We start from the raw sequence: 27,425 nt of genomic DNA on the forward strand, positions 1-27,425 counted from the left end.
AAATCACATGAACGGCAAGTGATAGTCATAGTTATGTCCGCTTCGAGGCACATGCCTGACATGTCCCTGGGCAACGTGACTAGTATATTTTAGGTATGTTCCCCATGCCGTAAGCATCAATGGACCACAAAATTACTCTCCCAAAATATGTTAAATCGCATATATGCGTAATGTGTTTACATTAAAGTGAGTCTTATAAAAACATTTTACAGAAGTACCCTACGCGGGCGCGAACTTTGAATTACTAGCCTAATGCTCTGCCGACTTGGCCACGGAGGCGATGAAGAGAACGTCACTTGTAGAGGTATAAGTTGTTGAGGTCTTTGAATTTGGCTAATTAGAGTGCTCCTCTAACCGCGTATATTCGACGATAACCGTTGGGATCAGATCAAATCTGCTCGCCATATAATTTTATAACAAAATGACGAGTGTGTACTTTCTTCCATATTCACTTTCAAATGATCGGCGACAATTGCCAATCTAATAAAGTTGATGCGTTTGTTGCTTCTGGTACACAATCGCTTAGAAAAAGAAGCAACAAATGCATTAAATGAGAGAGATGAATTTAGAACACGTAAATGGCGCATGTCTAGCACATCTTGTGCTGTTAGATTGTCTGAAACAGTATGTACCTAAAGGACGTACCTAGAACATGACAGATATACAGTGTGTCTATAAAAGAAAATAGGTGTTTTGAGACAAAATATTTTAATTAAGTAAAAACGTACATACATGTGTTATACATGGTTGCAAAGCTTACATTTTCAAGTTTTGCTTTTAACAATTTAATAAAGTTCAATATGAGCCCCGCCGGGGTTTTGAGGCAAAATAAGTAAAAAAAAAAAACGTACATATATGTGTTATACATGATTGGAAAGCTTACATTTTCACGTTTGTTTTAACAATTTAATAAAGTTCAATATGAGCCCCGTGAGTGGCACGGCACACAACAGACTTAGTTTCTATGAGCCAAAAAACACATTGAGCCTTTTGTTGTGGCGTCACCATAGCGCGAAGCGCAACAATCCACACGTCACGGCACTGATTCACTGTCTACCGCAGCCGCTACGTCGTCTCAAGGTCAACACTCCGCAGCGCTGCCACCTGTTGATAAAAACATTTCCAATTAGTATGACTAAAACTTTATGAGCTAGTCGTTTCAGAGAAATTAACTAAATTTTGCTCTCTTTTATCGTTAATAAGATATGATTTTTTAAAACCCCGGAACTCTTTTATAAACACTCTGTATATGTCCCAAGTGACGACATAAAAACAAATGACTGTTAGAGTGCGAAACTTAGCCAGGTATATAAATGTTATATTTGTGGTACAGACTTGCAAATATCAATTAAGTGCAACAAGTACCTAAAACTGTGAGTAGTAGAAAATGGATCGATCTGGAACATATGAGGCCATATTACAACATACATGCTCAACTCAGGAGCCCCTGGGAAATTGAGCACCCTACACCGTGAACCCAAGGTCTTTTACGACCTCCATTTTAGGGGTGAATTTGTTCCCTTTTATGAGCACTTTTTAAGGGGTGAACTTGTTCCCTTTTATGAGCATATTTTTAGGGGTGAACTCGTTCCCTTTTATGAACATATATTTCACCCCTATTTTAACATAGCAGATAACACATAAGATTACGAACACATAGAAGAGCAGATAACACATAGCACTATTTAAACATAGAAGAGCAGAAGACTACATAACATACCAAGGGTGTATTCGTTTCAACCCCTATTTGAACATAGGAGAGCTAATACAAGAGTATGGTTTATTTTCCAACCCCTATTTGAACATTGCAGAGAATACATAATATTCGTTCCCTTTTATGAGCATATATTTCAACCCCTACTTTAACATAGCAGATAACAAATAAGACTACTTAACATAGCAAGGGTGTACTCGTTCCCTTTTATGATCACTTTTTCAACCCCTATTTAACATAGCACACATTACATAAGAATACGAAACATAGGGGTGTACTTGTTCCCTTTTATGAGCATATTATTAGGGGTGAACTCGTTCCCTTTTATGAGCATATTTTCCAACCCCTATTTTACCATAGCAGAGATTACGAACATATAGCAGAGAATACATGGAGAGTACGAACACATAGTAGACCAGATAATCTCTTATGAACACTTTTTAAGGGGTGCACTCGTTCTCTTTTATGAGCTTTATTTTCAACCCCTATTTTTACCATAGCAGATAACACACAAAACTACGTAACATAGCAGGGGGTACTCGTTCCAACCCCTATTTTAACATAGACAATGAGCACATTATAGCAAAGATTACTGAACCGTCCGTCTATGTTTACAAGCGGTGTATTCATTCTCTTTGATGATCACTTTTTCCACCCCTAATTGAACATAGCAGAGATGTATTTGTTTAGGGTGTATTCGTTCTCTTTTATGAGCATCGTTTCCAACCCCTATACGAACACAGCAACAAACTAAAGAATAATCGGGATGTACTTGTTCCCTTTTTAACCCCTATTTCCCACAGAGGCTACGGACATAGCAGATTACATAGCAAAGAATTCTTTTTACCTGGGTTTTATAGTTTATGTGGGATACGCCCTTTTTATGACAATTTTAACCGATTTGGATGAAATTCGGCATATGGGGGTTTTCGGACATGCTAATCACGAATATCATATCAATTTTTACCTGGGTTTTATAATTTATGTGGGATAAGCCATCTTATGACAATTTTATCCAATTTGAATGAAACTCGGTATATAGTAATTTTCTAACATGCTGATTACGAATATCATATTTATTTTTACCTCGGTCTTATAGTTTATGTGGGATACGCTCTTTCTATGACAATTTTATCCAATTCGAATGAAACTCGGTATATAGGGGTTTTCGAACATGCTGATTACGAATATCATATTTATTTTTACCTGGGTCTTATAGTTTACGTGAGATACGCCCTTTCTATGACACTTAAAACCTAATAACTCGAAAATGGATCCACATATTGAGGTGGTGTTTCCACATTTAATAATTGGTCATCTAGTACAAGTTCCAAAATAATGGTCACCGAGGTCAAAGGTCAAAATACTTAAAACCTAATAACTCGAAAATGGATCCACATATTGAGGTGGTGTTTCCACATTTAATAATTGGTCATCAACTACTACAAGTCAAAAAAGTACTGACTATCGAGATCAAAGGTTAAAACTCGAAAAGGATCCACATATTAAGGTGGTGTTTCCACATTTAGTAATTGGTTATCAACTACTGACCATCGAGGCCAAAGGTCAAACTCGTAAACGAAGCCACATATTGAGATGACGTTTCCTCATTTAGTAAATTTGTGTGATCTATTCAATTTTGTACCAAGCAGAAAAAAAGTGAAGAAGGAATAAATTTGAGTGGCTTATATACTTTTGTATTAATGTGAAAGAATGCAAAGAAACACAATTTTAACTAGCGCAGAATTTCTGTACCTTTTTGGGCTATTCAAATAAAACACAAAAATTAATTTGGATGGACTAACAAGAAAGAAAGCAAAGATATGCCATATTAACTAGCTGAGAATTTTATATCAACTTGTACTATTTAAACAAACGAAGGGATAAATTTAAGTGATGTATTCCGGTTTGTACCCTTGGAGAAATAATATCCTTTTAACTAGCTCAGAATTTATAAAAAAGCGGAGAAGGTCCATTTTAACTATTTAAATCAACGAAGGAATATATTTGAGTGTTCTATTCAATTTTATACCAATGAGAAATGCCATTTTTATCTAGCTTAGAATTTCTAGTGCATGTTGTATTATGTAAACAAAACGAAGGGCTAAATTTGAGAAAGCGAACATGGACCACTTTAACTAACCCAGAATTTTATATCATTTTATAATATTCAATTTGGATGGAGTATTTAGCTTTGTATGAACCAGAAAAAAAGGGAATAAGGTCCAATTTTAACTAGTTCAATATTTCGGTACCATTTTGTGCTTTTCAAATAATCGAGCGAATAAATTTGAGTAGTCTATTTTATTTTTGTATCAATCAGAAGAAAAAACAAAGAAGGTCCAATATTTTATACTTTTTGTGTCATTTATTGGGGTATCCTATTTCCTTTTGTACCAACGAAAAAAAGCCAAGAAGGACCATTTTTAACAGGCTTAGAATTTTATCCATTTTTGTAATATTTGTACCAAACAAAAAAGCAAGGAAATACCATTAACCTAACTAATAGTAATGTTTGTGCTAACCAGAAAAAGCGAAGAAATGTCTTTTTAACTAGCTCAGAATGTCTATACCTTTTTGTACTATTTAAACAAACAAAGGAATAAATTTGTACTAACCCGAAAAAGCGAAGAGTGACCATTTTTAACTGGCTCAAAAAGCGAAAATGGACTCAGAATTTATGTATAACCTTTGTACTGTTCAAATAAACGAACGAATAAATTTGGGTGTTCTACTTTTATGCTAACGACAAATGCCAGTTTAACTAACTCAGCATTTTATACCATTTTGAAATTTTTAATAAACAAAGGAATATGCTTGTAATAACCAGAAAAAGAGAAAAAAGAACTTTTGTACCACTCCATGTTCCATACCATCTATAAAGATTGCTGAAGATATTTAAGCAACGTTTCGAATACGTTAACTAACAGTTGTATTGCTGGTATAGTGAGGGTCCTAAGGTACTGCCTATTGCTCAACGATTCAATTATTTTTTAAACTTTCTTTCCTGAAACTTCAAATATATATTTTTGCATTTATGTATTTTATTATAATGGAATATAAGTTTATGAAGTATATTTGGAAAATAATAGAACATACATCATGATGTTATATTAACGAATTGTTTCTTTGCATTGCTTGAAACATATTATTAAACACGGAGAATGCATAGAATGCTTTTATTGTAGATATATAAAATTTTTTGTTTGATTTGTTTTTGCTGAAGAGCAGAAAAATGACTAGCATGGAGATTGTTTATGTTTCACCTAAAGAAAAAGAAATTCAGCGTGAAAACGAAAAACCTATACTGTTAATTCACCCGTCTGACCCCGATTTGTCAGATGAATTACGTGAAAAAGTGAGAATCATATATCCAACACAAGAAATAGAAGAAGTGTATTATTTTAGACTCTATAATAGATATAATGATGAAATACTCCCGGAAAGTGATGATGACAGTGTTTCAAATATTAACTGTTTTGAAATGGAAGCTAATGAGTGCGATTGTAATAGTGAAAGTATTAGTGATACATGTGTTATACAATTCTTTAATGAGTACACATCAAATTCAGTATTATTATGCGAAGCATGTTCTGAACATAATGAAAATGAAAAAGATCACAATTGTTTTCTGCAGTATGATTACGATTTATTACAAAAGGTGTCGACGATCTTAATTAAACGTGAAATGAGAGAGAAAATCTATAAACTTTATTTAAAGAAGCATTTTAAAAGTTGTAACATTAAGAACACTTATACTTTGGAGAGAAAATTTAATCTGGTGTATGAATACATTACAGAGTGTGATTATTATATCAAAGAAATAATAGAAATGTTTTTAGAGAAAGATAAACAATTATTTAATTCTGTAAATGAACACTGAGACACTGTAGAATATGCATTTGATTGTGTAAGAATAGAAGAACATATTTGGGGCTAAAATTACAAAGGGTTACAGAGAATTGAACTGTTAACTATATTATTTTATAAATGGATCAGTTTGTAGTATTGTAATATTAAGAATTTAATAGATTACAAACATTGGACTCTGGCAACTGAATTGTCAGTGAGAGTCAATTTAAATTTTTCTCTGGATGAAACAAAAATATACAAAATGTAACACCACAAAGGTATAAAATTCTGAGCTTTTCTTCTGATTCATACAAAAATGAAATAGACCACCCAAATTTATTAGAGTAATACAAAATGGTATAAAATACAGAGCTTGTTATAATGGACCTTCTTCCCTTTTTTTCGTGGTTGGTACAAAACTAAAAGGGGCTTTCTATAAAAGTGAATAGGTCACACAAATTTATTCCTTCGTTTATTTGAATAGCACAAAAAGGTATAGAAATTCTGAGCTTTTCCTTCGTTTGTTTGAGTAGCAGAATATGGTATTTCTTTGTTTTTCTGTGGTTGGTACAGAAAGTAGAATTTGAGTAGTACAAAATGTACATAAAATAGACCTTCTTCGTTTTTTAATTGCAAACAAAATTTATTCATTCTTCATTTTTTCTACTTGGTAGAAAATTGAATAGGTCACTCAGTTTTATAGCACAAAAGGTACAAATTGACCTTCTTTGCTTAAGCCACTAAAATTTATTCTTTCTTTTCTTTGAGTTAGTTAATATGGTACAGAAATATTGAGCTAGTTAAAATGGAACTACTTCGCTTTTTTTCGTGGTTGGTACAAAACTAAATAGGCCACCTAAATTTATTCCTTGGTTTATTTGATTAGTACAAAATGTTAATTATTTTCTTTACATGCTTGTTTCAAAACTGAATAGGTCACAAAAATTTATTCCTTTGTTTATTTGAGTATTACAAAAAAATTTGAGTTAGTTAAAATGCAACTTCTTCGCTTTCTTTGTTTATTTAAATAGCACAAAAGGTATAAAATACTGAGTTAGTTGAAATGGCATTTCTCGTTGGTACAAAAGTAAATAAGTCACTCAAATTTTTTGAGTAGTACGAAAATGTATAACATGCTGAGCTATTTAAAATGGTCTTTCTTCGTTATTTATTCTTTTGTTTATTTGTATAGCACAAAAATTATTATTAGCTAATTAAATGATATTTCTTTGCTGTTTTCTCTTTGGTATAAATGTTACAAAAGGTATAAAATTCTAAGCCAGTTAAAAATTGCATATCTTTGCTTTTTCTCGTTGATACTCCAATATATTTATTCATTTCTTAAATGGCACAAAAAATATAAAATATTAAACTTCTTTGTTTTTTCTTCTGACTGATACAAAAATAAAATAGACCACTCAAATGTATTCCTTCGATTATTGGAATAGCGCAAAAAGATAAAATGCTGAGTTAGTTAAAATGATCCTTCGTCGCTTTTCTGGATTCCTTTGTTTGTTTGTTTAGCACAAAATATTAATTCATCCTTTTTTCTGCTTGGTACTTCATCCTAATTTGAGTATTATAAAGTGTTATAAAATTCTGAGTTAGTTAAAATGCTCATTCAAAAGTTATCCCTTCGTAAATAGTACAAAATGGTATAGAACTTCTGAGCCACTTAAAATAGTCCCTTTTTGCTTTTTCTAGTTAGTACAAATTTATACATTTGTTTATTTAAATAAAATGGATGTTATTTTTTTCTCGTGGGTATAAAACGTAGAACACCTACATTTATTCTTTCATTAATTGGAGTGGTACAAAATTCTTTTTTCGCTCTTTCTGGTTATTACAAGTATATTCCTTTGTTTATTAAAAATTTCAAAATGGTATAAAATGCTGAGTTAGTTAAACTGGCATTTGTCGTTGGTATAAAAGTAGAACATTCAAATTTATTCGTTTCGTTTATTTGAACAGTACAAAGGTTATACATAAATTCTGAGTCCATTTTCGCTTTTTGAGCCAGTTAAAAATGGTCACTCTTCGCTTTTTCGGGTTAGTACAAATTTATTCCTTTGTTTGTTTAAATAGTACAAAAAGGTATAGACATTCTGAGCTAGTTAAAAAGACATTTCTTCGCTTTTTCTGGTTAGCACAAACATTATTATTAGTTAGTTTAATGGTATTTCCTTGTTTTTTGTTTGGTACAAATATTACAAAAATGGATAAAAATCTAAGCCAGTTAAAAATGGACCTTCTTGGCTTTTTTCGTAGGTACAAAAGGAAATAGGACACCCCAATAAATGACACAAAAAGTATAAAATATTGGACCTTCTTTGTTTTTTCTTCTGATTGATACAAAAATAAAATAGACTACTCAAATTTATTCGTTCGATTATTTGAATAGCACAAAATGGTACCGAAATATTGAACTAGTTAAAATTGGACCTTATTCCCTTTTTTTCTGGTTCATACAAAGCTAAATACTCCATCCAAATTGAATATTACAAAATGATATAAAATTCTGAGTTAGTTAAAGTGGTCCATGTTCGCTTTCTCAAATTTAGCCCTTCGTTTTGTTTACATAATACAACATGCACTAGAAATTCTAAGCTAGATAAAAATGGCATTTCTCATTGGTATAAAATTGAATAGAACACTCAAATATATTCCTTCGTTGATTTAAATAGTTAAAATGGACCTTCTCCGCTTTTTTATAAATTCTGAGCTAGTTAAAAGGATATTATTTCTCCAAGGGTACAAAACGGAATACATCACTTAAATTTATCCCTTCGTTTGTTTAAATAGTACAAGATGATATAAAATTCTCAGCTAGTTAATATGGCATATCTTTGCTTTCTTTCTTGTTAGTCCATCCAAATTAATTTTTGTGTTTTATTTGAATAGCCCAAAAAGGTACAGAAATTCTGCGCTAGTTAAAATTGTGTTTCTTTGCATTCTTTCACATTAATACAAAAGTATATAAGCCACTCAAATTTATTCCTTCTTCACTTTTTTTCTGCTTGGTACAAAATTGAATAGATCACACAAATTTACTAAATGAGGAAACGTCATCTCAATATGTGGCTTCGTTTACGAGTTTGACCTTTGGCCTCGATGGTCAGTAGTTGATAACCAATTACTAAATGTGGAAACACCACCTTAATATGTGGATCCATTTTCGAGTTTTAACCTTTGACCTCGATAGTCAGTACTTTTTTGACTTGTAGTAGTTGATGACCAATTATTAAATGTGGAAACACCACCTCAATATGTGGATCCATTTTCGAGTTATTAGGTTTTAAGTATTTTGACCTTTGACCTCGGTGATCATTATTTTGGAACTTGTAGTAGTTGATGATCAATTATTAATTGTGGAAACACCACCTCTATATCTGGATCCATTTTCGAGTTATTAGGTTTTAAGTGTCATAGAAAGGGCGTATCTCACGTAAACTATAAGGCCCAGGTAAAAATAAATATGATATTCGTAATCAGCATGTTTGAATACCACTATATACCGACTTTCATTCAAATTGGATAAAATTTGTCATAGGAAGGGCGTATCCCACATAAACTATAAGACCCAGGTAAAAATAGATATAATATTCGTGATCAGCACGTCCGAAAACCCCAATATGCCGTTTTCATCCAAATTGGTTAAAATTGTCATACAAAGGGCGTATCCCACTTAACTATAAGACCCAGGTAAAAATAGATATGATATTCGTGATTAGCATGTCCGAAAACCCCCATATGCCGAATTTCATCCAAATCGGTTAAAATTGTCATAAAAAGGGCGTATCCCACATAAACTATAAAACCCAGGTAAAAAGAATTCTTTGCTATGTAATCTGCTATGTCCGTAGCCTCTGTGGGAAATAGGGGTTAAAAAGGGAACAAGTACATCCCGATTATTCTCTAGTTTGTTGCTGTGTTCGTATAGGGGTTGGAAACGATGCTCATAAAAAAGAATGAATACACCCTAAACAAATACATCTCTGCTATGTTCAATTAGGGGTGGAAAAAGTGATCATCAAAGAGAATGAATACACCGCTTGTAAACATAGACGGACGGTTCAGTAATCTTTGCTATAATGTGCTCATTGTCTATGTTAAAATAGGGGTTGGAACGAGTACCCCCTGCTATGTTACGTAGTTTTGTGTGTTATCTGCTATGGTAAAAATAGGGGTTGAAAATAAAGCTCATAAAAGAGAACGAGTGCACCTCTTAAAAAGTGTTCATAAGAGATTATCTGGTCTACTATGTGTTCGTACTCTCCATGTATTCTCTGCTATGTGTTCGTAATCTCTTCTATGGTAAAATAGGGGTTGGAAAATATGCTCATAAAAGGGAACGAGTTCACCCCTAAAAATATGCTCATAAAAGGGAACAAGTACACCCCTATGTTTCGTATTCTTATGTAATGTGTGCTATGTTAAATAGGGGTTGAAAAAGTGATCATAAAAGGGAACGAGTACACCCTTGCTATGTTACGTAGTCTTATGTGTTATCTGCTATGTTAAAATAGGGGCTGGAAAATATGCTTGTAAAAGGGAACGAATATTATGTATTCTCTGCAATGTTCAAATAGGGGTTGGAAAATAAACCATACTTTTGTATTAGCTCTACTATGTTCAAATAGGGGTTGAAACGAATACACCCTTGGTATGTTATGTAGTCTTCTGCTCTTCTATGTTTAAATAGTGCTATGTGTTATCTGCTCTTCTATGTGTTCGTAATCTTATGTGTTATCTGCTATGTTAAAATAGGGGTTGGAAAAGTGATCATAAAAGGGAACGAGTACACCCTTGCTATGTTACGTAGTCTCTGCTATGTGTTATCTGCTTTTCTATGTGTTCGTAATCTTATGTGTTTTCTGGTATGTTAAAAGAGGGGATGAAACATATGTTCGTAAAAGGGAACGAGTTCACCCCTAAAAATATGCTCATAAAAGGGAACAAGTACACCCCTTAAAAAGTGCTCATAAAAGGGAACAAATTCACCCCTAAAATGGAGGTCGTAAAAGACCGTGGGTTCACGGTGTAGGGTGCTCAATTTCCCAGGGGCTCCTGAGTTGATCAAGTATGTTGTAATATGGCCTCATATGTTCCAGATCGATCCATTTTCTACTACTACTGTGGGTAGCTGAAGCACATACTTAGCACATGAATATCATATGTGCCAAGTGTCGGGTACATAAAAAGTAGCTGGTACACCTAAATGGCACATGCCTAGCACATCTTGTGCTGTTATTGACAATCCACCGACCGCCACTGGTATAAGAGCTAGTAGTTTTATACTCAAGAATTTGTTTAATATTTTCTTCTTGCCCGAAATAATTTACTAATTGTACTTTGGTTCTTTCTCTGTTAGACTGATATGAAATTGCTTTTTTAAACAAATATTTCATTAAGTATAATACGAGTAGATTAAAGGAAAAAAGTTATAACATCATATTTCCATCGTAATATATTTTTTAAACAAATACTTTATTTTTCAATATAGTCAGTGTGATTTTTCTAGCTTCACGTTCATGTTTGAATATTTCATCAGTGATTTCACTTTCTCGCTTCCCTTCTACTCAACATACGAGGTCAGGGTTGCTGAACAAACGTGTAGGCATTCAAATGAGACAATAATTTTCGCCTTCAAACAATCTTGATTGTTTCGAGACACACAGGAGTCAACCTTCAAAAGACTAAGCCTTAGCTTATTCTGAGATACCATTTTTTAACTCTTATTAATGACAATGAAAACTAAGGAGAAACATTTGTCCCGTGGAAACAGATATTTAATGAACTTGTTAATACAAAATAAAAACACCGAGTACGGGATGACACATATTCACGATTAACATCTCACATTTCGAAAGTGTGGCACTTTGTAGCCCCCTCCTTAGTCCTGCCTGGATTAAACCATTGGTGAGAGGGAAGAAGGACGAAGGATCTTTCGCCCTCTCCCAGCAATGCTAGCACCAATGCTGCAATAGCCCGATGAAAGAGAAAACAATCTTTCACCGCCATGGCTTCTTCCCAGAGTCAAGGAGAGCTGATATAGTCCAGAGAGCTGATATAACATGATCTCTTACCTTTACTTGTACAACTCAAATACTTTTTTGGCGAATGAAGTAGCATCGTGGGTTTTTGTGAGATGTGTTTAAAATATGTGTTTAAATGTTGGTTTAAGTGTTTAAAAAAATGTGTTTAAGAATAATTATTAGAGGCTTCGGAATTAGTAGAAAGAGGAGTCTGGAATTCGGCAACGCTGCGCGAAACATTGTGTAATGGTGTACTATTGGGTACTGCTCATGTTGCTTCTCATGTAAAAAGACCTGTAACGTTCAATCCTCTACGACAACTTTGACCAATCCTGGAACCAAAAATCGCCTATATCTCAAAAATGGTGCGAGATATCACAAAAATTGAATATAAAACCTTTAAGAACATTCACTCTCCTATTCCGAACGCATCAAGTTATATATGCATGTATCAATATTCAATTCCCTACGACAACTAAAAGATTTGACACTAGAACCAAAACCATTTCTAAAACGGTGTGAAGTATAAAAAAAGCCGCAAAAGTGGCCCTATCAGGAATTCATATCTCATCAACGTACATACATACATGTATGTATCAGGTTTTACTCCCTTGCGTCATCTTCGACTCCAAAATTTAGCAGTAAAATCAAAATTCGATGATATCACGAAAACGATGTGAGATATTGCAACTTCTTTCATGAAAACCGTTGTCGATCCTCATCAAGATATGTGCATATACAAGTTACACTTTTTAACCCTTAACCAGGCGTGCTCTTTTATTCACCGTCATTAGACGCGTGGGGGTAAATTTTCCCCCAAAGTTGTTTTACTTTTTACATTAAAGTATTGTTTAGATGTATTGGCCGACAAATTTATGGTATTACAGAGATTATTACCAGCCACCAGAAATAGGTTTTGATATAAAATATGAGATTACAACGAAATAAAAAATAAAAATAAAATTGCTGGCATTTTATCTCCTGTTTCGTATTTTCTGGATACATTTTTTTTAAGTTACAATAAAAAATAGGCAAATATTAAGATAATGAAATACGCTTTTTCATTGAATATACACCCTGACATTTGTGTAACTTTAACAGTAGTTTGATTATAAAATAACTTTAACAGTAGTTTGATTATAAAACCATAAAATACTTATTATCACTCTTTTCTTTGAAAAAAAATCTAGTTTCTGTATATGCAGTTTATTACAATGGCTTGGCGTTTAGGATTCCAATTGAGATTTTACCTTTTTGTATTTTCCTTTATAGCAATAATTTCAGAGTGAATAAAATAAAACATTGTGAAGTATATATAAATTGAAGTGTATATAAAAATGAAGTGTATATAAATTGAAGTGTATATTGTAAGAAGTGTATTGGAAAATACACTCGCTATAGACTTTTCTTAGCTGACTATAATTTCGATATCTGCCACATTGAAGGGAAGAAACCCGCTTAGAGCAGAATAGCAGTGATACCTTAGAACCCATGGGCCCACATCACGCAATCGAAGATCTACATGCATACCGATCCAATTCTCTAGAGAAACCCATTTTCCAAACAGAACACTCAGGATCTTTGAAGAACTTACGGGAAGAGCAGCGTAAGGATGACGCATACGCTGATATAATAACAGTTTTAGAAGGGGGGAACCGGCAAAAAGTTCTACCACGAGAGCACCCAAGTATTCTCGATTAAAAGACAACCTATTGTATCGTATACAAAAACATCCAGAACTTGGACTACTTCATCTTTTGTGCAACCCGAAAAGCTTGGCAGGATATTGGTTCGAATATATTCATAACGACCCATCAGCGTCCCATTTTGGGTTTTCAAAGACATATAAAACTGTCCTTAACAAATATACATGCCGAACATGAAATCATACTTGGCATTCAGAATCGAGAACTGTAGGGAGTGCCGACTCTTGAAAAAACTCCCAGGAAAGCCACAAGGAGAACTTCTGCACCATCCAATAGGCCATATAGGAGAACGATTGATGTTCGACGGTTTAGGCCCTAATCCGCACGAAAAAGGGAAACCAAAATATGTTTCAGTCGCCATCGAAACAAGTACACGTTATATAGTGACGAAGGCTGTTAATGGGATCACTGCCGACACAGTTGAACAGTTCTTATTGGAAGAAATAATACTGAAATTCGGCGCCTTTCATTTCCTTCATCTGGACAGGCACTGGAAACTTCAAAAACTAGCGGAATATACAATTTCGAATTTAAGTTCTGCCTGCTTTCAAGCATCAAGACATAGGATTAGTCGAAGTCATGAACAAAACATTACAGAATTACTTAAAAATTTTTGTCCAACAAAATCACGAAACATGGCCAAAATTATTACCTCATATTACTTTCGTTTTAAACAGTTTCGCTCAATTAGGAACGAAGAAATCCAGCTTCTTTCTCATGATTGGGTACAAGCCCAGGACAATCAGCGATTGCAAACTACAGAATACCCCTCAGCTACAGCTTAAACGAGATCAACTCGAAAAGACACGGCAAATGTTACTGAAGGCTCACGAACAACAAAAGAAATATTTTGGTTAAAAACAACATAAACAACAAACCTTCCACAATGGAGATAAAGTACTCATTTACTTCCCCTTTCGAAGAACTGGAGAGTCGTCACAATGGACCGATAGATACTGCGGACCGGCGACAATAATCTCAAAACTAAACAATAATCTCTATCGAGTTCGCATGCCCCATAATTTCAGGTACAGAGAACAGAATATCTCATCAACAGAATCAAACTTTACCATGATGGTGAAGAAATCCATACCATATGAGGATAATGACGAACGCACCAGCTAAGAAGAAGGAAAGAGAAGATAAGAAGAAGAAGGAAACGAAAACAACATGATTCCACCAGCAAAGGACAGGCGACACGCGAAGCACACTCTTCATGTTTCAGCGGGAAAAAAAGACAAGAAATAAAATGTGGAATAGAAGAAAACAAGATACACCATATGATACAGCTAACTATTTGAAGTGACCAAATCTAGTGCATACCTTAGTATTCGAATCGCAAGCGATCCTTTGTCTTTTTTTCAGTCTTATAATTCCTAACCAACCTGCATTCTGTCATATAAACAAACATCCATACTGCCTGCACACGTACATTTCTTTCGAACAAAATTGCAAGACAGCATTTTCTCTACACCTCCAGCGAACGAACTTCACAAGGTCAGCCACATTTTTTCTCCGCCGCGTATCATATAAATGCTACTAACATATTGACCTACATATAAGAGTGTTCAGAAAATCATGACTTTTGATTGGCAAACTTCTTTCCGGCGTTACTACTTTTATCAAAGTACTGACTTTAACCGTTCTCTAAGTGTATTCTGTCATCTATTAACTACGACTAGTCAGAACTAGACCAATATTAGAAACTTTTCTATAATAGCACTCTTTGACGTGCGAACTTTATAAAATATACTACAGACATTACCATCAGTGACAAGGTTATAACTATTAACTGTAATCAACAGAGCTTCGACAGCCTCTCCTTTGAGGGAAATGAAGTGACATACGGATCCTGCTTAGGCCCGAGGACAAACTGTCAGTGCTTTAACATTAACTTTTCAACTTTATTTGTGTGATAGCGTCTCCTATAGTGTTACATCAGTGATCAGTGCTTCTTACTTTGCATCTGTGTTTCAGTGTTTTAGTGCATCTCCATTAAGTGTTTTAGTGCAATATACTGTGACCAATATGCAGATTCTATATGATGGCACACGAAAAATTAATCCAGTGGCTTATTTTTTTCTACGCCCCGTGGGTGTAAGGATCCCCACGTCGCCATACCATGCAATAGCCATGCGTACTACACGTGTTGATGATAAACACAAACAAGCAGACGATGGTCTCGAAGAGGAGTCGCTCACCATCGCCAACAGTCGGAAGAACAAGACTCAACGAAGGAAGCCGACAATGCAGGATAAAAGGAAACTGCACGCCTCGACCGACATCAATCTTCCCAGATTGATCGAAACACCTAAAAACCCCTTTCACGACGCTTGGTCACCGAGAGGTACCCATCCTTAAACCCACGACGCTTGGTCACCGGGTTCCTTTCCTCTTTCTCACGACGCACGGTCACCGAGAAAGACACCTAATCTAGACCCCTCTTACGACGCACGGTCACCGAGAGTATCTTACCTCAAAACTCACGACGCTTGGTCACCGGGTTCCTATGTTAATCTTATCTAAGTATATATTAGATAAATTACTTATTATAATTGCGTATATAAGAAGACTTTTTATAATAAAAAGGTGAAGGGAAAGTCCAAATCCCGAGTACATTTTATTGCTCTACCCATGAAATTTTACCATATAAAAATATTGCAAACTTCTTTTACAAATAAATATTTTATTTCTTGTAGTTAATTGAATATTGACTAATCGATTTAAGTTTGTAATTAAACAGTAACAACTATTATAATATAATAAATCAATAGGTTTACAAATTGAATTATTATCACTTATTCGTTAAGGAAAAATTGTTGCTTTGTCATCATCCACACCGTAAACATTAATTGATATTTGTTGATCTGTAAATATTATATATGTATACAATAACACTACAGACACCAAAATATATGAAAATAGTGTATGGCAATCTCTTAGTATAGTCAAAACTAAAATTTAGAACTATTTTTCCGGAAAAGAGCGTGCCTACGTATGTTTATTCACCTTTTCAAACTCTGCAAGACATTATTTTCTGTTCTGAAACCAGTATGTGTTAAGCAGAAGGCATTTGGTTTCAGCTAAAATGTTCCTTTTTACTCTGGGGATTGACCACTAAGGCACTGATTACACACGGGTTTCATGTGAGAAGCACACATGTTGGCTCGACACTTGAAACAGAAACTTTTCACTTTCATGTGCTTTTTCCTTGGGCACCGTACACAGCGTGATCGGCCAGGGATTGTCATGTCACAGGAATCTTTAGGCTGAGGGTGAGAGAGCTCAATTTTTGCAATCTTTTCTGCTTTTTCATGAAGACATCTTGGAATGTTTGTAGTAGCTGTTCTTTTCACAAGTTGCGATTTCAACAGGCTCATGCCGACTTCCCGCAAATACAGACACCTAGCAACATTCTTTTCTGGATTATTGAATAAGAATATTACTTGCCCATTTACTCCAGCTATGTCAAGCAGACGATAGAATAGAACAAGTGGCCATCTTCTGCATCGTCTTGCAACCGAGTACGTTGAACACATCTCGTCCAGCGTGTCGATTCCCCCTTTCGTGCGATTATAGGTGGTGATTATCTCTGGTTTCTTCTGGTCACCAGTCTCAGGATCGATTGCTCCATCGTAGTGCATGGTGGACAACAAAATAACACTCTTCTTCTGGGTCGCTTTGTAAGAAACTATGGTCATATTGGGCCTAAATCCAAATAGACTACTTCTCACTTCTCGACTTTTCACATTGGTGAATTCTAAGGGAAGTTCTTGTTTATTTTTACGCAAGGTACCAACATACGTTGTCTTCCTTTGTAACAAGTTTTGTGCTAAGGGTACACTAGAAAACCAATTGTCAGCTTTTATATTTCGGCCCCTGTTCTCTATCGGTCTTACCAAGCGCAGAACTATCCCTTGAGGACGATTTGACTGCACATACGGTCCTTCAGGTTGACATCCAACATTGACTTCCATTGTTTTTGTGTATACTGTTTTGGTATCAGCAAGAGTGAAGATTTTTAGACCATACTTAGCTGGCTTCTTGGCCATATATTGTCTGAAATTACAGCGACCTCTGAAGGGAACTAGCTGTTCGTCTATTGTAGTGTACTCTCCAACAGTGTAATATCTTTCACAATTTGCAACAAACACCTCAAACACTTCTCGGAAAGCTGCAAATTGGTCCACCTCACGTCGTTGCGCACGATCGTAAATGTCATCAAATCGTATATACCGTAGCAAGAACAAGAATCGCTTCAGACACATAGTAGTATAAAAGATTTCGATGCCAAAGCCGTTCTGGTCCCACAGATCTTCGAGATTTTGATGACCTCCACGGAGAGATCCAGCTAGAAATAGCAAACCAAATACACTTCTTCTTTCTTCACAAGTTGTCACTATGTTGTCTCTTTCTCTCATATATACTCCCCGTAACTTTTCTGTGAATTTGTTGGTAGGCCCTATTTACTGTTACAATTCTCACAATAGAATCATCTATAAAAAGTGAAAATGTCTGAAGATCAGATTTCGCGTTCTTAGCTTCTGCACATGGTCCAGGCAACCGTAGAACAATGTTCACACTTCTTGTCCTAACATTAGGGTCAGAATACGGGACTTTCTTCCATCGCGTAGACTTGTCTTTACCAACGTAATAGTTTCGATCTTCATTTACGAGGATATCGCTCTCATCATTGTCACTGGTCTCAGAGTTGGTATCGTGATCTGATTCACTCACATGGTCTTCTTCGTCGTGGTCACATTCTTGATCAAAGTCATCAGTTTCGAGAACTACTGATGAATTTGCCTCTTCCTCATTCCACGTCTCCTCCAAAAGCTGGCGAATTCGCTCCTGTTCCTTTTCATAGGCCATAATTTCCACGATATCTTACACGAATAATTTCAGCTACAACATACCGCTGTTCAACACAGACAATCACTGATGCAGTATAAGATAAGAAGTTCAGAGATTTAAACAACAGATGTCACCATTCAACACTGATAAAAATAACTTATTGTTGCAACAATGAATGAAAAAAGCAAAAATTCAGATAAGAGAAAAAACAAAATAACATACGTTACTAGGCGCATGGGGGTATATTATACCTTCGTCACGATTATTTTTCAACTACTGAGTTGAAAGATTTTGAAGGCAAGCTTATACCTTTCTAGAAGTCACTTGCACTAAATCTGTACTTATTGCTCTAATAACCTGCAGTGATGCCAGACTTAGAACTTTCACAAATCTCTAAGAATATTATAATTTAGTATTACAGTACATATGAATCATAGAATTAGTCTATAATACTTTGCACATCATAACTAATTTATAAACTGCATTTTCTAATGAGTATGATTTAAAATTAAACGTTCCATTTTACATAATAAGTTGCATCCACATAGCTTATTATAAATAAAAATTAGATCCTAAGCTAGGGACACATTGTGTCATTCACGAGCTCTTCAAGGTTATCGTATTTATTTTTACTTCAGACTATTCCACTACAGCATCTTTGGTGCGGGAAATCAGAATTCGATTTCCGATGGGAACTCATATGGCTCGGATTCCACGTTAAACTGTAGATTGACGTCTCTTATTATCTAGGTGCTGAAAGGGGCGCTAAACCCCAAAATAAAAGAAAATCCAATATATCATCGTTTAGCTACATTTATCATCTATTTTCTTTACCGTCTGGCGAAAACTATCTAAGACATTAAACTAAAAATTTCATTTCACTGCATGAATATATGTTCGCTCTCCTGTTCGTGAAACTATAAATATATGTTTGAGGTAAAATGTGTATATACTCTATGTTTATTTATTTGTTTCGTTGTTGAAGTAAGAGAAAAATAGTTACAATATGCAAATTACGTCTGTGCATTGGAGTTCCGAACATACTGTACAAGTATACGTATAAAAATGTACTTTTCAATAATTCAAGGAAATAAGGATTATTGATTTGTTTACTTTAATATGAACTAATAGAGGAATAAAGTAAATATAACATTCTCTTAATTATTATTTCAGATAAGAGAAGGCACTCTGGATGCAATGTTTGCCGAGGAAGCCCTCTTCAGTAAATTTCCTGAAATGAAAAATTATCCTCCAGGTAATAATGTCTTCTATTCGTATAATAATCTAACGACTAACATACATTATACTAATCTGTTGCAATAAAATATTTTATTCAATTTTCAGGAAGAAATGGGATTTATATACACTGCTTTTGAAAAGTAACTACAAGGCTTGTCTGAAAAGCATTTGACTATGGTCCCAAAAATCATCATCCACCATCATGCTTCCACACATCAAATTTAGTGACCTTTCCACTGCTCGAAACAAGCCTGCAACCTTTCCCCAGTAAGCGCTTTTATATCAGTCGTCGTGTTGCGCATTTTCTTGGATACGAAAACGAGTTCCTTTCTGATGTGGTTTGATTTTTGGGAACAGTTAAAAGATGCACGGGATATATCCGCATTATAGAATGCTTGACGAATCGTCAGAGTGTTGTGCTATACTGATGAATCGCATTAAGGAACATTATCCCGCTGCAGCTTTCCGGTCTTTGAGTTCCACAGGCCTGTTTATTTTATATGAAAAGATCACGTAGACGAGAAAAATATCCAAAGAATAGTCCTTGGTAACACTCTGCCTATCATTTGCGTACTCACGATGCACAAGGTCACGGCAACCAAAGAAGAACATCAACATTACATTAATTTTGCTACACACCTGGCGAGTTTTTTAGATTATTTTCGACCCTTAGTAAGCTTGAATGCTTCCATTGGGTTACAGTGGAGTCACGGTAATCCGAACACGTTTAATCAGTACATCCTGTTAATCCGAACAGATCCGGGAGGATTTTTGTGGCAAAAATCCGCAGTTTTAGGGAATTAATAACTAAAAGAACAAAAATGAGTGCATGTTTTCGTAGAAAACAAAGTAAATTTTCGTTAAAAACAGTTTTTTTCTTTAATACCTGTATTTAGTCATTAAGCCACATTATGACAATTACACGAAATTTGAAATAGAATACAGTACGCACTGTTCAATATTGAAACTTATAAGTTTACCTAGGTAGTGTTACTGAAATACATTAATGCAGAAGAATAAGTACTGTACTGTAGCATAAAACTGAACGTACAATACTGGTAGTGTACAATACAGTCTATTGTACTAGTATCTACCATAGTATCGTAATACCGTACTAGTATTACTTGTTACAAGACATGAACTCAGTTATTATGTTTTATCGCAGTGGAGAGAGTCTATTGGACGACGCATAGTTTCACCATCGTCTCATAAACTACTGTACGTACTTGTACTGTACGTGGAAACTAAAGGCATCAAGGTTTTTCAACTTTTACACATTTTTAACATTTTCCCAGTACGTACATATACTGTAGTCAGAAAACGTGCTTTGAAATACTATATGTTATGTATTACAACACAATAGATCCATTCACCCACTTCAAACCGTGATTTTAGTGTTAATCCGGCTAATCCGAACAATCACGTAATCCGAACAAGGTTCTGTCCCAATTAGTTCGGATTAGCGGAAGTCCACTGTATGTCCTTGTTTTCGGATCGTACTCGTATACTCATGTCATCTTCTTATGCTCGTGCCGAGACTATACAACAGTACCCAACACAACATATCAGGACCTGGCCACAATGCCTAACGGTTATAATGCCCAAATTACAAATCGGACACATCCCGAAAGACCTTTTGCAGTGCTCATAAAACAGACAAAATGCGAAACTGTCAAATCGGTCAGAGCACCCAATCGCCGAAATGGTCTAAACACTCAACGGGAAGATCGTCCTCAAAATCGGCCGCAACACTAAAAGAAAAAATGGTCAAAACGACTAACAGAAGAAATTTGCAAATGGCAGATCGCCCAAATTCCACAACGCCCAAATTACAAATGGGACAAATCGCCCACATAAATGATCAAAACGCCCAGAAGGGAAAACGGTCAGAACGCCCAACTGCCAATGCAATCACAACACCAAACGGTCTCATACCCGCAGAAAGGATCAGATCACTGAAAAATGTCAGAAAGCCCAATTTCTGCAACGGTCAGATTATCCACATATACGCTCATAATGCCCATACGGAAACTTTCAGATCATCCAAAGAGAAGAACATAACACCCAGTTACCGAAACGATCAGAACACCCAAAAGCAAATACGATTAAAATGCCTAAAGGCAGAAACGGCCATAACGCCCAAAACTGCAAGGAATACTATTAACTAGAATACAAACATTGCCTTTTAAACGATAATAGATGGAAACAGACTATGTTATGAATCGACTCACTCAGTCGCTCAAGAAAACATAGTCTCTGATTGTAACATTCCATTAAAATTGGAAGTGGTAGAAAATTATTAATTCTTTCAAGTTAATTTTTTCCCAAAGAGTAAAAACAATAAGATATGCTAAGGAGCAGTTTCTTGAAATCAATTCAGCGTTCCGAGAACAGATTCCATCTCCTCCGTTGACTCTATATTCGGACTGGAAGTGGAAGAAATCAACTGTTTTAAGATCCGATGTTGACCGTCATAAAAGAAAAATGATAACAGATAACTACAATCGATTTTCTGGAATCGATTCACAGTCTCAAGAAAAGACTAAATCTTCGCCTCTATTATACTACTGAACAGAATTTATTTTTTAAAAAATTACAAGTACTTCCGGTTTCAAGATTGATCACCATAGCAAAGATGAAGTGGGTCAATGGGTCAAGTTTTCTGAGTGGGTCGGTGGGTCAATTGGGTCAAGTTTTCTGAATGGGTCAGTGGGTCGTGGGTCAACAGCATGTGAACCACTGCGACCCACAACTCACCGTGACCCACTGCAACCCACCATCCATCGTGACCCACTGAAACCCACCACCCATGACCCACTGCGACCCACTGCGACCCACCATGACCCACTCAATCTGACCTACCGACTCACTCTGTTCACCGCATTGTAGACAGTATCTTCTGAAGACTGGTAAATTTGTCTGCGTTTTACTTCCAAGACCTTCATTTCCCTTCCTTTTCCATTTGTTTCTGTCTACTTATCTGAGGTGAGTATATCTAACCAAGTGAAAAAAGAACTTCAGGCACTTTTGGATATTGATATCTGTAATTGTAATAATAGCTATAGGACTTATACTACTACTTGGCTTTCGAAGCCTGTGAGCTTTTAGAGGAGCTAACTACTGAAAAAAAATACATTTTTGAATCACTGTAATATATAAATTATTATATAAAAAATTGAATGTAACTATGTATGCCTGATCATCACGGCCAAATTGCAAAGTCAAACGAAATGACTTTTGGTATATGGTTACGCCTTAATCCAAACTGGGATGTTATATTGCTTTCATTATAATACATATCCTAACGAGGTAGTGACGATCCGAATTTTTGCGGGAAAAAAAGATGAGTATCTCGCAAGCCGTTAAACTTACGGAGCTAAAATCCAGTGTATTAACTCTTTATTGAAAATAAACAGAATGTGTCCTAGCATTTTTTTTAATTCTCCTTTACGGGGGGGGGGGACTTTCTATATATGAAAAATTGGTAGTGAGTTGGTTTGTAAAAATGATCAAAACGATCGATATTAGTGAAGAAAAAATTCAGAAACAAAAAATACAGTGCTTCGCTTCATATATCCATTGATTTCTACTATAATAATTACTGATGCTTATGTTTCATATATGGAGCGCTTACAGCACAGAGCAATCGACCCATAAAGTTATGAGAAAAGTAGACATAAACTTTGTACTGTAAGCTTAATTACACGAAAATTTTAAGTTTGGATTGTACGCATAATTATATGGAAAATTTTACACTTTTTTCCTTTACGTTGGGCTATTTGCCTTGATTTGGGACTTTCAAATTTCATCTTTTTTTCCACTGAAAAGTATCGATAATTCAACAAGGAAATAATTTAATTGAAATTCATCGTAATTTGGCCCATGATAAACAGCAGTGTGGTAATTGCAGGGGAAGAAGGAGGGAAATTCCCATTCCCCTCTGAACACTTTCCCTTTTGCTTCCGGGGGGGAGGAACTTGGCAATGACATCAAACCTTCATGTGTAATTACAAAAATTAAAATTTATAAACAAATAAGAAATCATCAGTTTATCAGGCTTTAATTGATAATTTATGCATAAGATACCCTATCGAAAGTGTCGTAGATGAAGTTTGTTCTCCTTGAGTCGACATTACCAACTCATATGGTCAATATAGAAAAGATATTGTATGGTGATAGAGAGGTGATACTTCTTCCTGAGTATTTCAAAGCTGACCGAGAAAAATCGTTATCAGACTTAAGTCTAACAAAAAGATTGTCGATAAGGAGTTGCAGAAATCGGGTAGAAGTATTATTAATTTCCATGACAGAGTGGGAACGGGGATTTTCCCTTATGAATTTACAGATGACTGATATTAGAAATAGACTAAGTGCTCAAACATTGTCTAACTTGTTCATCAATGTTAATGGCCCACCGCTAGACAAGCTCAAAGTTGACAAGCTAGTTATTTCTTGGCTGAAGGATGGACATCATTCCGCTGCGGATGATTTACCACCAAAAAGCTCTGGAGGCCAACAGGAAATAAACCCGTTTTTACATTTGTTTTAAGTTGGCAAATTACGAGTTATGAAAAATGTATACCTGTATTACTATTGGTTTATTTGTGTTATTCGACTTTGTACCTAATTTTTAATAAGTCTCTTCTTTGCTTTTTATAAATTAGAAGGTAAACTACTTTGAATAAATACTCATAACAATTGAAATTATGCATTTTTGTAACTTAAATTTCATGTGGTGTTGTAGTGATTATAATTATGAGCATACTTTATGAGATGCTCTCACAGAGGGTACCCGAGCATCTTTATGCACAATGGAAAACTTATTTTCAAGTCTTTAGTGAGAAATCATAACCTTTTCCATATTGTACAGAGGTATTTTCCAGCGAATAAAAGTTTCTTTTGGAATACGTTGATAAATTAACCTGCAGGAATATTCTCTTAGTACAAGTATATTTTAGGCACACACTAATTTCCCCCCACCTCGAAGTGCTTCAATTTCCTCACTGACAAACACTTCACCATTTTATATCGTAAAGGTCAGATCCACCGTTATTGTAACAGACGGGCGCTTGAGCGATTGACCGTAGAAATTCGAACTCCGATTAGTGACAATTTCACAGTCTTGTTTTATTACAAATGTAAACTCTTTAGTCAGTAGAGAAGAGGCCGTGGATCATGTGTCAGAGTTGATAACGATGGATTTTGGTGAGTCAGAGTGAGTCACGGTGGGTGGTGGGTCAGAGTGGGTCATGATGGGTGGTGGATCAGTGGGTCGTGAGTCACGATGGGTCGTGGGTCAAGTTTCCATTGACCCACGCCACCTCTGCACCATAGAACAAAAACAGTTAGAGATATCTAGAAGAATCTTTTGAATCGATTCAACGTCCAAACAATAGATTCTATGTTCTTTATTAACACTCTTTGCGAATTGGAAGTGGTACATTTAACGGTTTCCGTTTTCAACATTGATCTTTATAGAAATACAACGGTAATAAATTGCGATTGATTTCTTGATATCGATTCAGTGTCTGAACAATAGATTTCCCCTCTTCTCTTGTATCTCTCTTCCAAGACAGAAAATGGTAGAAATTTACTACTATTCACGGCTTAAATATTGCTCTGTACAGAGTACAAACGTAAGAGATATCGAGAAGTGGTCTTTCCGAATCGATTAATCCTTTGAAGAAAAACCTTCGTTACAACGTTTATATTTGTATGTCAACCAGAAGTAACGAAAATCTACGATTTTTGTTTTACCAATGATCACAAGATTGCAAAACGGTAATCGATGGAGAGAAGCATTTTTCTAATAAGAAGTCAATACCATAAAAATAGGTTACATCTTGGATTTTATTCCTCTGTTGCAACTGGAATTTGGGGGAATACAGTACTATTTCCGGTTTCAACATTTATCACCATAGGAAAAGTGATAAAGTAAGCAATAATAAAGGCTTTCTGATATAGATTTATCGTCTCAAGAATAAATTTTACACCCACGTTTCTCTCTCCATTGGGTGAAACGAGAAATGGTGAAAATGTATTAACTACGTATATTTATGATCTTATCGCTGATCACCATTCTGAAAAAACGGTAATAAGTGACATGAAGTAGATTTTCCTAATGAATTCAGTACTACAAAAATAGTTTCTATTTGAGATTTTACTCCTACATTTCAACCGGAAGTCCTTGAAATCTACTATTACTCTTGGTTTTAATATTTATACGCATAGAGCGAAATCGCTAAGAGAAGACGACAAATTATTTATATATATATATGAAATCAGTTTCTGAAGAAAATATTTGGTCTCAGCTTCATTCTTCTACTGAAACCGGGAGGAGTAAGATGTAGTACAACTTTCGATTTCAATTATTGATTCCTACATAGCAATAACAGTAAGAATACTAAGAAACTGTTTCTGATATTTATTCAGCGTCAGATAAACATACTTCATCTATCACGTTACTCCTTTATTTCAGCCGGAAGTTGTATATCTATTTCAGTATTATAGTCGCATACTTTGGAAGTAGTTTCACATCGTGAAACGAATTATTATTATTATTATTATTATTATTATTATTATTATTATTATTATTATTATTATTATTATTGGAAAACTTTTTAAGACTTCCCTAAAAACGTCCCCGATAGACCCCTATACATATTTGTAATTGAAGCATAATTCGTTCACTTAGTTCATTTTTTAAAATAAACATTTTTTAAAAAAATATAATTGTACACGAGAAGATAATAGTGAAAAATTTGTCAAATGAAAGCTGACTGCAAGTAGCAGTAACCCTTAAAAGTAATTAATTTAATAAAATTCATAAAACATTGAAAAGGTAACAAAAGCTAAAAAAAAAATGTAATTAATACTCTCAAGTCTTCCTAACATAAAATTGAATAAAATACATGAATTTAATATTAAACACTCTCTGAATTATTGAGAATAAATTTGTAAATGTTTTATCAATATCGATCTTACCGAAGAGGAAAAATTGCCAATAAACTCGAACGCATAAACTGTCATTAGCCATAACAGAATTTATATGATTATGTTCTACCTCAAAACTATCCGGTAAACGTTTCAACGAAACTGGACCAATAATTTCTGACAGAAAGATCTCCCTTGTGTTTCAAGGTTATCATGCATGGAACACAGGAGCTTCGGATGCGTGTGCCCATGTTCCTTTCTCAGGCTTTCCCTTTTCTTGCTACTAGGAGTAAGTTGAGGCGAAAAGTGCGCAAAGTTTCGATTCGTCTCGATAGTTTTGAATAAAATGTTTCATATATTACTTGTGCTGATAATATAATTTTACAACCTTTCGTTTCTTAATTACAGTAGAATTCGAATTTAAGGGGGTTGCTGGGAAACATACTTTATTCTCATGTCATAACTCTACAGCGATATATCTGGTCATAGAGGTTACAAAAGTCGATCCTACGTAGTTAGAGGAGGAAAACGTTCCTGCACTAATAAATTACAAAATAATACACTAGCATACAATACAGTATAATGGTAAAATACACTGCAGAACAGCTTTGCCCAGAATTTTTACAGTTTTAACTCATTTGCAAGATGTAAAATAGTTATTTGAAAATACCACAAAAATTTTTATTGGGGGTATACTTTTCCACCACGTTACATTTCAAACTGCACTACTTCAGAATTCTAATGTACTTTTTGTTAGAATCCCGAACGATGCTACAAATAATTGTGGGAAGTGTTACAGATTGGTAATGTCCGTTTGCCTGTCGCTAGGCATCAGAGCAGAAATGGTAAGGAAAAAGGAGAAGCACTTCTTTGGAATTCGTTCAGCGTTCCGACAATATGTTTCACTCTTCTATTGACTCTTTACTTAAACCAGAAATGGTAGAAGTACACCATCCCTTTGTAAAACTGTTTTATTGGAGCACCAACTCTCTATCGTGTTCGTGCTTTGTATCCATTTCCTTTAAAGCACCAAGGGGGAACAACATAAACGATACCAAGTACCGAAGTTTGCTCCCTCCAGGATTCAAGGCG

At 35.0% G+C, this 27,425-nt stretch overlaps 1 protein-coding gene across 2 annotated transcripts in view; it reads left to right on the forward strand.

Moving 5' to 3' along the window:
* Window positions 1–27,425, forward strand: part of LOC145678501 (protein CREG1-like) — an 81,431-nt gene that overhangs the window by 24,130 nt on the left and 29,876 nt on the right. For both annotated transcript variants that reach the window (XM_081748716.1, XM_081748715.1), the window contains exon 5: window positions 19,335–19,416. In XM_081748716.1, the coding sequence (XP_081604842.1) occupies window positions 19,335–19,416 (82 nt within the window). The remainder of the gene's footprint in view (window positions 1–19,334; window positions 19,417–27,425) is intronic.

This window comes from Thermobia domestica, chromosome 2, assembly GCF_964235325.1.
Source record: "Thermobia domestica chromosome 2, izTheDome1.hap1.1, whole genome shotgun sequence".
In the NCBI taxonomy this organism is placed as follows: domain Eukaryota; kingdom Metazoa; phylum Arthropoda; class Insecta; order Zygentoma; family Lepismatidae; genus Thermobia; species Thermobia domestica.